This window comes from Gorilla gorilla, chromosome 20 (genome assembly GCF_029281585.2).
Source record: "Gorilla gorilla gorilla isolate KB3781 chromosome 20, NHGRI_mGorGor1-v2.1_pri, whole genome shotgun sequence".
Classification (NCBI taxonomy): Eukaryota; Metazoa; Chordata; class Mammalia; order Primates; family Hominidae; genus Gorilla; species Gorilla gorilla.
Window position 1 is genome coordinate 65,004,451 of NC_073244.2, and position 13,642 is coordinate 65,018,092.

Sequence of the window (13,642 nt, forward strand, 5' to 3'; positions counted from 1 at the left end):
GTGAGCCACCATGCCCAGCCAACGTTTTTTTTTTTTTTTTTTGAGAACGAGTTTCGTTCTTGGTGCCCAGGCTGGAGTGTAATGGAATGATCTCCATTAATGGAACCTCTGCCTCTTGGATTCAAGCGATTCTCCCGCCTCAGCCTCCCAAGTAGCTGGGACTACAGGCATGCACCACTAAGCCCAGCTAATTTTGTATTTTTAGTAGAGATGGGGTTTCACTATGCTGGCCAGGCTGGTCTCTCCTGACTTCAGGTGATCTGCTTGCCTTGGCCTCCCAAAGTACAGGGATTACAAGTGTGAGCCACCGTGCCTGGCCTGATTTATATTTCTCACATTCTTACTATGTATTTTTACTTCATGGAAACCAAGATGCATAGCATGGGTCTTATTTGGCACACAAGAAACTGATGTGGAAATATAATAATGTGGTGCATATGCATCAATGGCAATGCAGATTTTGGGGTGTAAGAATGTGAAATTAACTTTCAGTAAGATTTTCATTATACCCCAATAAGTATCCTAAGCCACAGTGTGGGGCACGTAATTCAAGCACAAAATGAGGTTATAGGTTTCCAAAACTGTGTTATTTGATTTCACCATGAAAAAAATTGTTCTTGATCGCTTAAGAGCCTAGTGGTGCACTGCTATTGTGTTATGGAATATCCTACTGAGACAGGATAAAACTATGTTGGCAGAAAGAACGTGATTCATTCATAGAGAAAAACCATTCTATTTTATTAGTTCAAACATTATATCTATGATACATTCTGAATAAAACATTAGCAAAATGTGCTTCAAGCAGATAATGTGAGTTCTACTAAAGAATATGTTACTCTACTTCTGTTGATTAAACTCTTCACTCTGACAACTACTCTGTCTTCAGTTTCTTTCTTTTTCTTCTTTAGATGAAGTTTTGTTCTTGTTGCCCAGGCTGGAGTGCAGTGGCATGATCTTGGCTCACCACAACCTCTGCCTCCTGGGTTCAAGCGACTCTCCTGCCTCAGCCTCCCAAGTAGCTGGGATTACAGGCACCTGCCACCACACCCGGCTAATTTTGTATTTTTAGCACAGATGGGGTTTCTCCATGTTGGTCAGGCTGGTCTCGAACTCCCGACCTCAGGTGATCCACCTGCCTCAGCCTCCCAAAAGTGCTGGGATTACAGGTGTGAGCCACTGGCGCGGTGGCCTCTCTCTTCAATTTCAAAACAAGATCAATTTTTCATCACTCTTTGCTAAACAACAGGTATTGCTCTTTGATGGATAAGAGGGCGACCTTTTCCCCTGCAGTATTTCTACCACACAATCAGTGTCTAATTACCTATTACTCTCCTCCCACAAAAATCCCAATGTCCTAAGGTCTTGGCCTGCTCCATTTCATGTTCAGTTGATAGACCATTTCTTTCCTCTAAGCCACAGTACTCTCCTGGTAGGAGAAAGGCACCCTGAACATTATCAGAATGGTGAGTGACATCATAGTTTTACATTGTTTTTCGCCACTCCCAAATGCTAATTCAGATGATACTGAATTTTAAAAGCAAAGTCCTCCTTCTTCACAAACTGGATAGAAATAATCCTTCACCCAATCAATAATCAATGATCTTCACCCAATCAACGATCCTTCCATCCCAATGATCTTTCCAAGAAAGCACCATGGAAGGTGTGTAAGGATGCACAATAAGATTTCAAAGTTCACATTGAAACTCAATAGTAGGCTTTCCAAAAAACCTTAAATAACTCAGTGAAACATTTCATAAGGTGAAGGTAACTGACTGCCTACAAATATCCTGCAACCTTTTCATATGTGAGTTAAAAATATATAATTTTTAGCATTTTTGGACTTGTGAGTATTCTACAGTGTATAATATCAAAGGCAAACAGGGAAACCAGAGACTGTTATTCCTCATAGGAATCCTCACTTACCATCAGTCACTGGGTAATGGCCTCAGGATACATATTACATTTGTTTCGTTTCATCAAAGATATAAATCTTGATGCCTAGTAACCTGCAAGGCCTGGATAGACCCTCTGCCACATATGTTTACATGATGTCTCTTGCTTATGGCCTCTCATATCTATTAATGCTTCAACTCATGAGGGATTGGCCACTGTCACTGCATTTGTAAGGATTCTGTCAAGAATGAATTAACTGATGTGAAAGGAGTGAACTGTACCTAATGACCTCACCACACTCATTTGTAAGGTTTCTCTCCGGTATGCATTCTGTGATGACTTGCAAGATTTGAACTCTGCCTGAAGACCTTGCCACACTCATTACATTTGTAACGCTTTTCTCCAGTGTGGATTGCCATATGGGTAGTTAGACTTGATCTTACCCTAAAGGCTTTCCCACACTCTGTACACCTGTAAGGTTTCTCCCCAGTATGAATTCTTCGGTGATTTGCCAGGTGCGCATTTTGAGTAAAGACCTTGCCACATTCATTACATTTGTAAGGTTTTTTCCCAGTATGGATTGCCTGATGGGTGGTTAGGCTTGAACGAACACTGAAGGCTTTCCCACACTCATTGCATCGGTAAGGTTTCTCTCCGGTGTGAGTCCTTTGATGATTTGCAAGGTGTGAGTTCTGAGTGAAGACCTTGCCACATTGATTACATTTGTAAGGCTTCTCTCCAGTATGGATGACCTTATGGGTAGTTAGGTTTGAATGCATACTAAAGGCTTTCCCACACTCATTACACTTGTAAGGTTTCTCTCCAGTATGAATTCGCCGATGAGTTGCAAGGTATGAATTGTGCCTAAAAACCTTGCCGCATTCATGACATTTGTAAGGTTTCTCTCCAGTATGTATTGCCTGATGAAAAGTTAGGCTTGAACGATCACTAAAGGCTCTGCCACAGTCATTACACTTGTAAGGTTTTTCTCCAGTATGAACTCTCCAATGCCTTGCAAGTTGTGACGTTTGAGCGAAGACTTTACCACACTCATTACACTTGTAAGGTTTCTCTCCAGAATGAATTCCCCGATGACTTCTAAGGTGTGATTTTTGAGTGAAGCTCTTGCCACATTCAATACATTTGTAAGGTTTCTCTCCAGAATGGATTGCCTGATGGGTAGTCAGACTTGAACGAACACTGAAGGCTTTCCCACACTCATTACACTTGTAAGGTTTCTCTCCAGTATGAATTCTTCGATGATTTGCAAGTTGTGAATTTTGAGTGAAAACCTTGCTGCATTCATTGCATTTGAAAGGTTTTGTTCCAGTATGGATGACCTGATGGGTAGCTAGGTTTGAATGCATACTGAAGGCTTTGCCACATTCATTACACTTGTAAGGTTTCTCACCAGTATGAACTCTCCGATGCCTTCCGAGGTATGAATTGTACCTAAAGACTTTGCCACATTCATTACATTTGTAAGGTTTTTCTCCAGTGTGAATTGTCTGATGGATTGCTAGGCTTGAACGAACACTAAAGGCTTTGCCGCACTCATTGCACTTGTAAGGTTTCTCTCCAGTGTGAATTCTCCAATGACTTATAAGGTGTGAATTTTGAGTGAAGAGCTTGCCACATTCATTACATTTGAACGGTTTTTCTCCAGTATGAATTAACTGATGGGTAGTTAGGTTTGAATGTCCTCTAAAGGCTTTTCCACACTCATTACACTTGTAAGGTTTCTCTCCAGTATGAATTCGCCGATGAGTTGCAAGGTATGAATTGTGCCTGAAGACCTTGCCACACTCATGACATTTGTAAGGTTTTTCTCCAGTATGGATGACCTGATGAATAGTTAGATTTGAACGAACAGTAAAGGTTTTGCCGCACTCACTGCATTTGTAAGGCTTCTCTCCACTATGAATTCTCCTATGACTTGTAAGGTTCGAATTCTGAGTGAACGCCTTGCCACATTCATTACATTTGTAAGGTTTTCCACAACTGTTTGCTTTTCGTCTTTGTGTGAGTAATGAAAAACGGTTAAGTTCATGATATTTTTTAGACCTGTGGGTTTGGACACTAGAAGGAATTTGTTGAAGTGGTGACACTGTGGACCCATTGTTGGTAGACTTCTCAACTTGATTACATTCATACATTTTCCCCTCACCGTGAAATAGCTGCAGTTCAGGCAGATGCGAATGAAAGCTTACTCCAAGCTGATTGTTCATAAGCTTGTTTTCTATGTCTCTTCTGTCGCGTTGATCTCTTTTACCTTCTTTCTGGGCCATAAGCACTCCCTTGTAATTTCCTGTGTCATCTCTCCATTGACACTCAAAATCATGCACATTTTTCTGGGGTTCCTTGAAGGAAAAGTCTTCAATGTCAGGGCTTTCGTGTCTTTCCAACACCACTGTGTGGAATACTGCTTCTGTACTGCTCTTCTCTTTTGGTAGCAAATCCTTGATTGTACATTTAGGAGGGATATCTACAAGATATAAAGAACCACATAATTTCCAATTAATTACAGTATAGAAATAAATATTTTACATTGAAAACATATTCCACCAAAAGTAATACTTATATTGAACAGACTTTGGAACTTCAGAACTGTGAATTTCAATTGTTAGGAACAAAAATGTTTTTTTTTTTGAGACGGAGTCTCGCTCTGTCACCCAGGCTGGAGTGCAGTGGTGCGATCTTGGCTCACTGCAAGCTCTGCCTCCCGGGTTCACACCATTCTCCCGCCTCAGCCTCCTGAGTAGCTGGGACTACAGGCGCCCGCCACCACGCCTGGCTAATTTTGTTTTTGTATTTTTAGTAGAGACGGGGTTTCACCGTGTTAGCCAGGATGGTCTCGATCTCTTGACCTCATGAGCCGCCTGCCTCGGCCTCCCAAAGTGCTGGAATTACAGGCGTGAGTCACTGCGCCCAGCCAAAAGTAGTATTTTTTAACAAAGAAAATGCAGTTACATGTAATTCAAATATTTGGGAAGGGCTGGCTGTTGTGGCTCATGCCTGTAATCCCAACACTTTGGGAGCCTAAGGTGGGAGGATCACAGGAGGCCACGAGGTTGAGACCAGCCTGGGCAACATAGCAAGGCTCCATCTCTAGAAAAACAAAATAATTTAAAAATTAGGCCAGGCGTGGTGGCTCATGCCTGTAATCCCAGCACTTTGGGAGGCTGAGGCGGGTGGATCATGAGGTCGGGTTTGAGACCAGCTTGGCCAACATGGTGAAACCCCATCTCTACTAAAAATACAAAAATTAGTCAGGCGTGGTGGCATGCGCCTATAGTCCCAGCTTCTCAGGAGGCTGAGGCAGGAGAATTGCTTGAACCTGGGAGGCAGAGGTTGCAGTGAGCCGAGATCGTGCCACTGCACTCCAACCTGGGCGACAAAGCAAGACTCCGTCAAAAAATAAAAATAAAAAAATTAGTTTGGCATGCTGGCATATGCCTGCAATTCTGGATACTCAAGAGGCTGAGGGTGCTGGGTGCGGTGGCTCACACCTGTAATCCCAACACTTTGGGAGGCCGAGGCGGGTGGATCACCTGAGGTCAGGAGTTCGAGACCAGCCTGGTCAACATGGCGAAACTCTGTCTCTGCTAAAAATATGAAAAATTGGCTGGGTGTGGTAATGGGCACCTGTAATCCCAGCAACTTGGGAAGCTGAGGAAGGAGAATTGCTTGAACTCAGGAGGTGAGGTTGCGCCACTGCACTCCAGCCTGGGCAACAAGAGCAAAACTCCGTCTCATTAAAAAAAAAAAAAAAAAAAAAAAAAGAGGCTGAGGCATGAGGATTGCCTTAGCCCAAGAGTTCAAGGTTACAGTGAGCTATGATTGTACCACTGCACTACAGCCTCAGAGACAGTGAGATGTCTTAAAAAATAAAAAAATAAAAAAAATCGGGGCAGCCTAGATTCAAACTACCTATGACCAAAACACTCACACTGTGAATCCTATGTTAGCCATCAGAGGATTATTTTTCCACCATGACCTCACGGCACATACCAATTGGCCAAAAACATATGGCTATCTCAATTGAAGAAAAATAAGTTATACACATTGAAAGCATATTCATTATGTACAAATACATACTAAAGTACAACATAATATATTATAATGGCAAAGAGCTCACAGGAAACATAATTAAGAAGCGGGAATTTTGAACCGCAAAACCATAATAGCACTAGGAAAATGAACATTCAATAAAACTATGTCAGAAACAAATGTGTTGAAATACTTGTTATGTAACTATCTATATCCACACAGAGCAGATAATTTTGCAACATTAGTAAGTGGTACATGACAGTTATATTTCTTTCTTTCTTTTTTTTTTTTTTAGACAGAGTCTTGCTCTGCTCCCCAGGCTGGAGTGTAGTGCTGCGATCTCGGCTTGCTGCAACCCCCGCCTCCAGGGTTCAAGTGATTCTCCTGCCTCAGTCTCCCGAATAGCTGGGACTGCAGGCATGTGCCATCACGCCTGGCTAATTTTTGTATTTTTAGTAAAGACAGGATTTCACCATGTTGGTCGGGCCGGTCTCGAACTCCTGACCTTGTTATCTGCCTGCCTCTGCCTCCCCAAGTGCTGGGATTATAGGCGTGAGCCTCTACACCTGGCCTGACAGTTATATTTCACAATACATGCTGAAAACCATAATGTATTCATTTTATGAAAATCAACTAATAAGATATTCTAGCAGCCTATAATAAAATGAATTGAGAGAATTAACTGCATATATAAAATTTTCTTGTTTAAGGCCATGTGTGGAAACTTAAAAAAAAAATTATTGGCCAGGTGCAATGGCTCATGTCTGTAATCCCAGCACTTTGGGAGGCTGCAGCAGGTGGATCACCTGAAGTCGAGAGTTCGAGACCAGCCTGACCAACATGGAGAAACCCCATCTCTACTAAAAATACACAATTAACCAGGCATGGTGGCGCATGCCTGTAATCCCAGCTACTCGGGAGGCTGAGACAGGAGAATCTCTTGAACCCAGGAGGCAGAAGTTGCGGTGAGCCGAGATCGCACCATTGCACTCCAGCCTGGGCAACAAGAGCGAAACTTCATTTAAAAAAAAAAATTATTGACCGTGGAATAATAAACAGTTTTGTCTTAAGAGAAAGAAGGATTTTTATTTAGAACCAACACAATAAGAACTGGAATATGATTTTTTTAAAAATTCTATATTGACAAATTATAGTTATATATATATTTACAGGAAACAAACTGATATTCTGTTATAGGTATACAATGTGGACTGATGGAAACAAGCTTATTACCATATAAGTCATCTCAAAAACCTATCATTTACTCCTAATGTTTTCACCCAGTGACCAACATCTCCCTATTCCCTCCAGTCCCCAACCTGTGGTAACCCACACTCTACTCTTTGCTGCTATTAGTTTTATCGGTTTAGATTCCAAATGTAAGTGAGAACATGCAGTACTTGTATTTCTGTGCTGAAGCCTGGAAAAACAGAATACGCACCCCATGTAAGACTGAGGATCAATGACAGAAGGATTTTGTTAGGTGTCTTTACGGTTATGCTGAGAACAATCTCAGAAGATAGAACCCACTCGCTTATCACACACCCCCATGAAGAGTGGCAAAAGCAGAATGGAAGAAATGGCCGAGGGACCTCGACAGGCGGAGACGGCTGGAGACTCTTCCATGAGGTTTGGGGCAGCAGATGCCAAGGAGCAGCAGCCAATGTTTCCATCTCCTGAGCAGGTCTTCCACGCACAGGAAACGGGGTGGAACATAAACAGGTCTAGACGTCAGGACTAAGGACTATGGAGGCTTCCCCTCTGACCCATATGGACTAAGAACTGAGCACCATATGGAATGAAATACAGAGGGAGAGACCAAGAAAGAAAGCAGTTTCTTCAAAAGGAACCATAGAGTTCAAATGACAGGGTGTTGTCCATCATGATGAAGACTTGGCCTCTATCTCTAAGGCAACTTATTTTCCCAAAGAACTCTCTCATCTGCAGAGAGTTTCCCACTTTATTTATTTATTTATTTTGAGACGGAGTTTCGTTCTGTCCACCCAGGCTGGAGTGCAGTGGCACGATCTTGGCTCACTGCAACCTCCACCTCCCGGGTTCAAGCAATTCTCTTGCCTCAGCCTCCTGAGTAGCTGGGACTACAGGCACACGCCACCATGCCCGGCTAATTTTTTTTTGTATTTTTAGTAGAGATAGGGTTTCACAATGTTGGTCAGGCTGGTCTCGAACTCCTGACCTCAAGTGATCTGCCCGCCTTGGCCTCCCAAAGTGTTGGGATTACAGGCGTGAGCTACTGTGCCTCCTCCCACACTCTAGTTAATGAGTGGTCTTCTCTCTGCCCATCTGAGCTCTTACCTGTGACCACACCTTTGACACATTCCCGCATTCTTGGTTTTCTTGCTATTTTCACACAGCTCTTCACAGTCCAGGGCTCTTTCCCTTCCTCCAACATGGAGATAATATTCATATCAAAATGACACAGTCCTGTTTATAAAAAGAAAGGATCACAATCTGCCGGGGCTCTTCCAGAATCCCAGCCCTATGTTTACATGAGAGGACATTATATGTGGATCTAAGAAAACTTCAAAAATTCATCCACTGGGCCAGGTGCAGTGGCTCATGCCTGTAATCCCAGCACTTTGGGAAGCTGAGGCGGGTGGATCACAAGGTCAGGAGATGGAGATCATGATGGCTAACACGGTGAAACCCTGTCTCTACTAAAAACAAAAAAAAATTAGCCAGGTGTGGTGGCGGGCGCCTGTGGTCCCAGCTACTCAGGAGGCTAAGGCAAGAGAATGGCGTGAACCTGGGAGGCAGAGCTTGCAGTGAGCCTAGATCACGCCACTGCACTCCAGCCTGGGCGACAGAGTGAGACTCCACCTCAAAAAAAAAAAAAAAATCATCCACTGAATGCCCCCGTCTGAATACCCAGGAAACATGGTACATGCTGATAGAAGGCTCTATTCCACCAACAACTTAACCCAAAGCAGAGAGGCAGAAAACAGGAAATCTGACATTTCAAAAGTCTAACACAACGTATTATGCATACAAAAGTTCTGAAACCTCAAATGATGAAGTACAAAGGAGGCAGAACATCTGAGAAAGGGGAAGATTAAAGTCCAGGTTTCCTATGATTAAGCTTTCCATTTCAGAGTCAACAGGACTTCAATCTCAGTCAAGCAATGCAGGGGCTCTCCAGGGACTCGTAAGGGAAAATGCAACAATAGACAAGAAGAGATCTTGACTTCTGGAAGAAAGTCATCCTCACCCAGAGAAACAAGGTTCCAGTAGTTCTCCAACATCACGTCCCTGTATAAAATCCTCTGAGCAGGGTCCAGGCATTTCCACTCCTCCTGAGAGAATTCTATGGCCACATCCCTAAATGTCAACCGTACCTAAAATGAAAAACACATTTCACCAAGTGGCTAAGGGGAGAGTTCAAAATTTCACATAAAAGGAGAAGAGGAGAAAACTGTGAGAATAGGTTAAATTGAAGTGGGTGAGCTGACAGATCCAGATTGTGACAATGTGACATACAGATTTGGTCTTCATTACCCTCTCCTGACATAACAGCTCACTTGAAATCAGTGGAGTGATAAGTATCTTTTTGTACATTAATGGGATAATTGGTGGCTGGAGCACCTAGGTAGCTTCAGGATGGAGGGCGGTCACTGGAACTAAGGCTCATCGGGTGGTCACTGGAAAGGCTGAGGCTCGGTTAGACTAAGCCTCTGTCCTCTCGGGAGGGCAGAGGGAATGAAGGTTCAGTTGATCACCAATGCCAATAATGGAAGCAAGGCCTCCATAATGGGGCCTCCATGAAAACTCAAAAAAGACAGAATACATGAGAGAATACATCCCAGCTCCTCACTCCTTTCCCATATCTCAACTAATAGATCACTTCCATCTAGATGTTCATCTGTGTGCTTTGTAGCATCTTCTATAATAAATGGATAAATATAAGTGTTTCCCTGTGTTCTGTGAGCCACTCAAGCAAACTAATCATTTCCAAGGAGGGAGTCATCAGAATTCACAATTCACAGCTAGTCATTGAGAAGCACAGGCCACAACTTGTGTTTGTGACTGGCATTAACGTGTGTGCGCTGTTGTGGGATTGAGCCCTCAGCCTATGGGAGCTGACCCTATATCCAGATAGACAGTGTCAAAATGGAATCAAATATGAGAACACCCACTTGGTGTCTGTTGCAGAACTGTTTATTTGATGTGTAGAGGAAAACCCAATACATCCAAAATCACAGAAGTCTTTGTATTATGGAAGCAAAGCAGGAGAAACTGAGTCTGTTTTTCCCATATTTTCCTCACATTAAGGACTTTTGAGCAAGTTATGTCTCCCTAATTCTTATTATTCTTTTACCTAAGAGGTTGTGATATCCTCTATATCAGTGTCGATTTCTCAGTTTTATGGTCAATAAGCATACAAATAAAAAACTGAAAACAAGGTTATCTCTATGAAGTGTTAGATATTATGTTTGACATACTGAGTGATATTCAATATCTACATGAACTAAATAAGCACAACTGATATCTTAAGAAATGATAATGCGGCCGGGCGTGGTGGCTCACGCCTGTAATCCAGCACTTTGAAAGGCCGAGGTGGGTGGATTACTTGAGGTCAGGAGTTCAAGACCAGCCTGGCCAACATGGTGAAACCCGTCTCTACTAAAAATACAAAAATTAGCCAGGCGTGGTGGCAGGCGCCTGTAATCCAAGCTACTCGGGAGGCTAAGGCAGGAGAATCACTTAAACCCAGGAGGTAGAAGTTGCGGTGAGCCGAGATCATGCCACTGCACTCCAGCCTGGGTGACAGAGTGAGACTCCATCTCAAAAAAAGAAAACTGTACAGAAGTGATGCTGTCTATAAGACAGAGGAGTAGGAAGTCCCAAGCACTATCCATGGAGACACAGATTTAATAACACTACATGGACCAAATTGTCTTTGTGGGAAATCTGGCAACCACATCAGAGGTCAGAACTCTTTTGAAACACCTACTCACCTGAGGCCCTACCCTGGCATGATGTAGTATCACTGTGAGAAAACCACACTTCCATTTTCTCCTGGGGAGAGAAAGTATGGGAATATCCATCTAACATTCTGACTTTTTTTTTCTCTTTTTTCCTGTAACACAACACAAGGCTCATAACGTTCTGACTTTTCAGGGCACTGCTAAGGGACAAGTTTCTGTCTTGCCTGAATATAAACACTGAAGTAACAGGACCCCAGGTAAGGAAGCTACTGAGAACAAAGCCATCCGTCATAAACCAGAGCTTGTAGTAACGTACGCAGACATTAGGTGGCGGTGCAGCCCCCAGCTTACTAGGACACCAGAGAGGTTGCGGAACAGCCGGCAGACAACAGAGGCATTCCTGCATACAAACTGGCACAAGCTCTTTAGTTAAGCTACAATCAAAAAGTCCACGGAGGACGCATCCTTAGAAAAGGCTTGAAGGATCTCCAGAGCCTCTAGTCAGGATGACTGTAGCATGTCTTCCCTGAAGGAAGCCAGAATCAAAAACTACAAGTGGCTGATTAGTGAAATGCTGTGGTCCCAACAGGAGATAACGAGATATCAAAAGAAGCCAGGCACGGTGGCTCACACCTGTAATCCCAGCACTTTGGGAGCCGAGGCGGGTGGATCATGAGGTCAGGAGTTCGAGACCAGCCTGGCCAAAATGGTGAAATCCCGTTTCTACAAAAAATACAAAAATTAGCCGGGCGTGGTGGCGGATGCCTGCAATCCCAGCTACTCAGGAGGCTGAGACAGAGAATTGCTTGAACCCGGGAGGCGGAGGTTGCAGTGAGCTGGGATCGCACCACTGCACTTCAGCCTGGGTGACAGAGTGAGACTCCATCTCGAAAAAAAAAAAAAAAGCAAAAGAAAAAAAGAAACATGGACCACATGCAGCAACATATTAAATCACCACAAAGTAATACTAAAGAAGCAGATATATATATATACATTATCAAAGAAATAACAATGACTCCTAAAGTCGCTCAATGTATTAAGACAGTACTCATAAACAACTTCAGAAAATCAGAAAAACAATAAATATGAGATTATCAACAAAGAGATAAAAACTATGAAGAAGAAACAGAAATTCTAGAGCTGAAAAACATAACTGAATTAAAAAACACACTAGAGCCAGGCGTGATGGCTCACGCCTGTAATCCCAGCACTTTGGGAGGCTAAGGCGGGCGGATCACGAGGTCAGAAGTTTGAGACCAGCCTGGCCAACATGATGAAACCTCATCTCTACAAAAATACAAAAACTTAGCTGGGCATGGTGGCGGGCACCTGTAATCCCAACTACTCGGGAGGCTGAGGCAGAAGAATCGCTTGGACCCAGGAGATGGAGGTTGCAATGAGCTGAGATCACACCACTGCACTCCAGCCTGGGAAACAAGAGTTGCCACCTCAGGGGAAAAAAAAAATACACAAAATTAGCTGGGTGTAGTGGCATGAGCCTGTAGTCCCAGCTACTCAGGAGGCTGAGGCAGGAGATCATTTGAGCCTAGGAGGTTGAAGGTACAGTAAGCTATGATCATGCCACCATATTCCAGCCTGTGCTACAAAGTGAGACCCCATCTCTAAAAAAAATAAATAAAAGGAGAAAATGAAATAGAAGAATGATGAAGATAGCCAGGCATGGTGATGTGTGCCTGTAATCCCAGCTACTCAGGAGGCTGAGGCAGAAGAATCAGTTGAACTCAGGAGGCAGAGGTTGCAGTGAGCCAAGATCACACCACTGCACTTCAGCTTTGGGTGACAGAGTGAGACTGCATGTCAAAAAAAAACAAAAGAAAAGAAAAGAAAAATGAACAAATGAACATAGCCTAAGGGAAGTGTGGAACACCATCATGTGTGTCAACTCCAATGTCAAAGTAAGAAGAAGGAGTATAAGAGAACTTAACCTACTGTGTCTGAGTGAAAAAAAAAAATCTGTATACTCTCATAAGTAGTAAGACAACTGCAGCAGTAATCAAAAAAAAAAAAAAATCCTAGAACAAAGACCAGGAACAAATGCATAACTCATAAGCACTGTACAATTCTACTCAATGTTTAATGAAGAATTAACAATTCTCAAACAATTCCAAATAAGTGAAGAAGAGGAAACAACAAAAAACAATTGTATGATACCACCCTTAGTCTGACACCACCCAAGCAAATATATGACAAGGAAACAAAAGTGTAAGATATTATTCGTGATAAACACTGATGCAAAAGCCCTCAACAAAATACTAGGAAACCAAATTGTAAAGACATTAACAGGATTATAGTCCATGACCAAGTGGACTACACACTGGGAAGACAAGAGTGGTTCAACAGAAGAAAGTCAATGTAATACACCACACTGACATGGTGAAGGACAAAAACCACATGCTCATCTCAATCGGTGCAAAAAAAAGTTATTTGACAAAATTCAACATAGTTCATGATAAAAATGCTCAACAATTCGGGCACGGTGGCTCACACCTGTAATCTCAGCACTTTGGGAGGCCAAGGCAGGTGGATCACCTGAGGTCAGGAGTTCAAGACCAGCCTAACCAACATGGTGAAACCCCGTCTCTACTAAATACGAAAAATTAGCCAGGCATGGTTGCACATGGCTGTAATCCCGGCTACTTGGATGGCTGAGGCAGGAGAATCTCTTGAACCCGAGAGGCGGAGGTTGCAGTGAGACTGTGCCACTGCACTGCGCTCCAGCCTGAGCAACAAGA

General features: G+C 43.1%; 1 protein-coding gene across 7 annotated transcripts in view; it reads right to left on the reverse strand.

Moving 5' to 3' along the window:
• Positions 1-717: 717 nt before the first annotated feature.
• The window catches only part of LOC101126065 (zinc finger protein 160), a 36,895-nt gene continuing 23,970 nt past the window's right edge, over positions 718-13,642 (reverse strand). For 5 of the 7 annotated variants that reach the window (XM_019015234.4, XM_055370354.2, XM_055370353.2 and 2 more), the window contains 3 exons: positions 9,173-9,299; positions 8,260-8,388; positions 718-4,378 (listed from right to left, as the gene is read on the reverse strand). In XM_019015234.4, the coding sequence (XP_018870779.2) occupies positions 2,193-4,378; positions 8,260-8,388; positions 9,173-9,299 (2,442 nt within the window). In that variant the 3' untranslated portion in view covers positions 718-2,192. The remainder of the gene's footprint in view (positions 4,379-8,259; positions 8,389-9,172; positions 9,300-13,642) is intronic. The other 2 variants (XM_055370359.2, XM_055370360.2) reach the window with 1 other exon arrangement.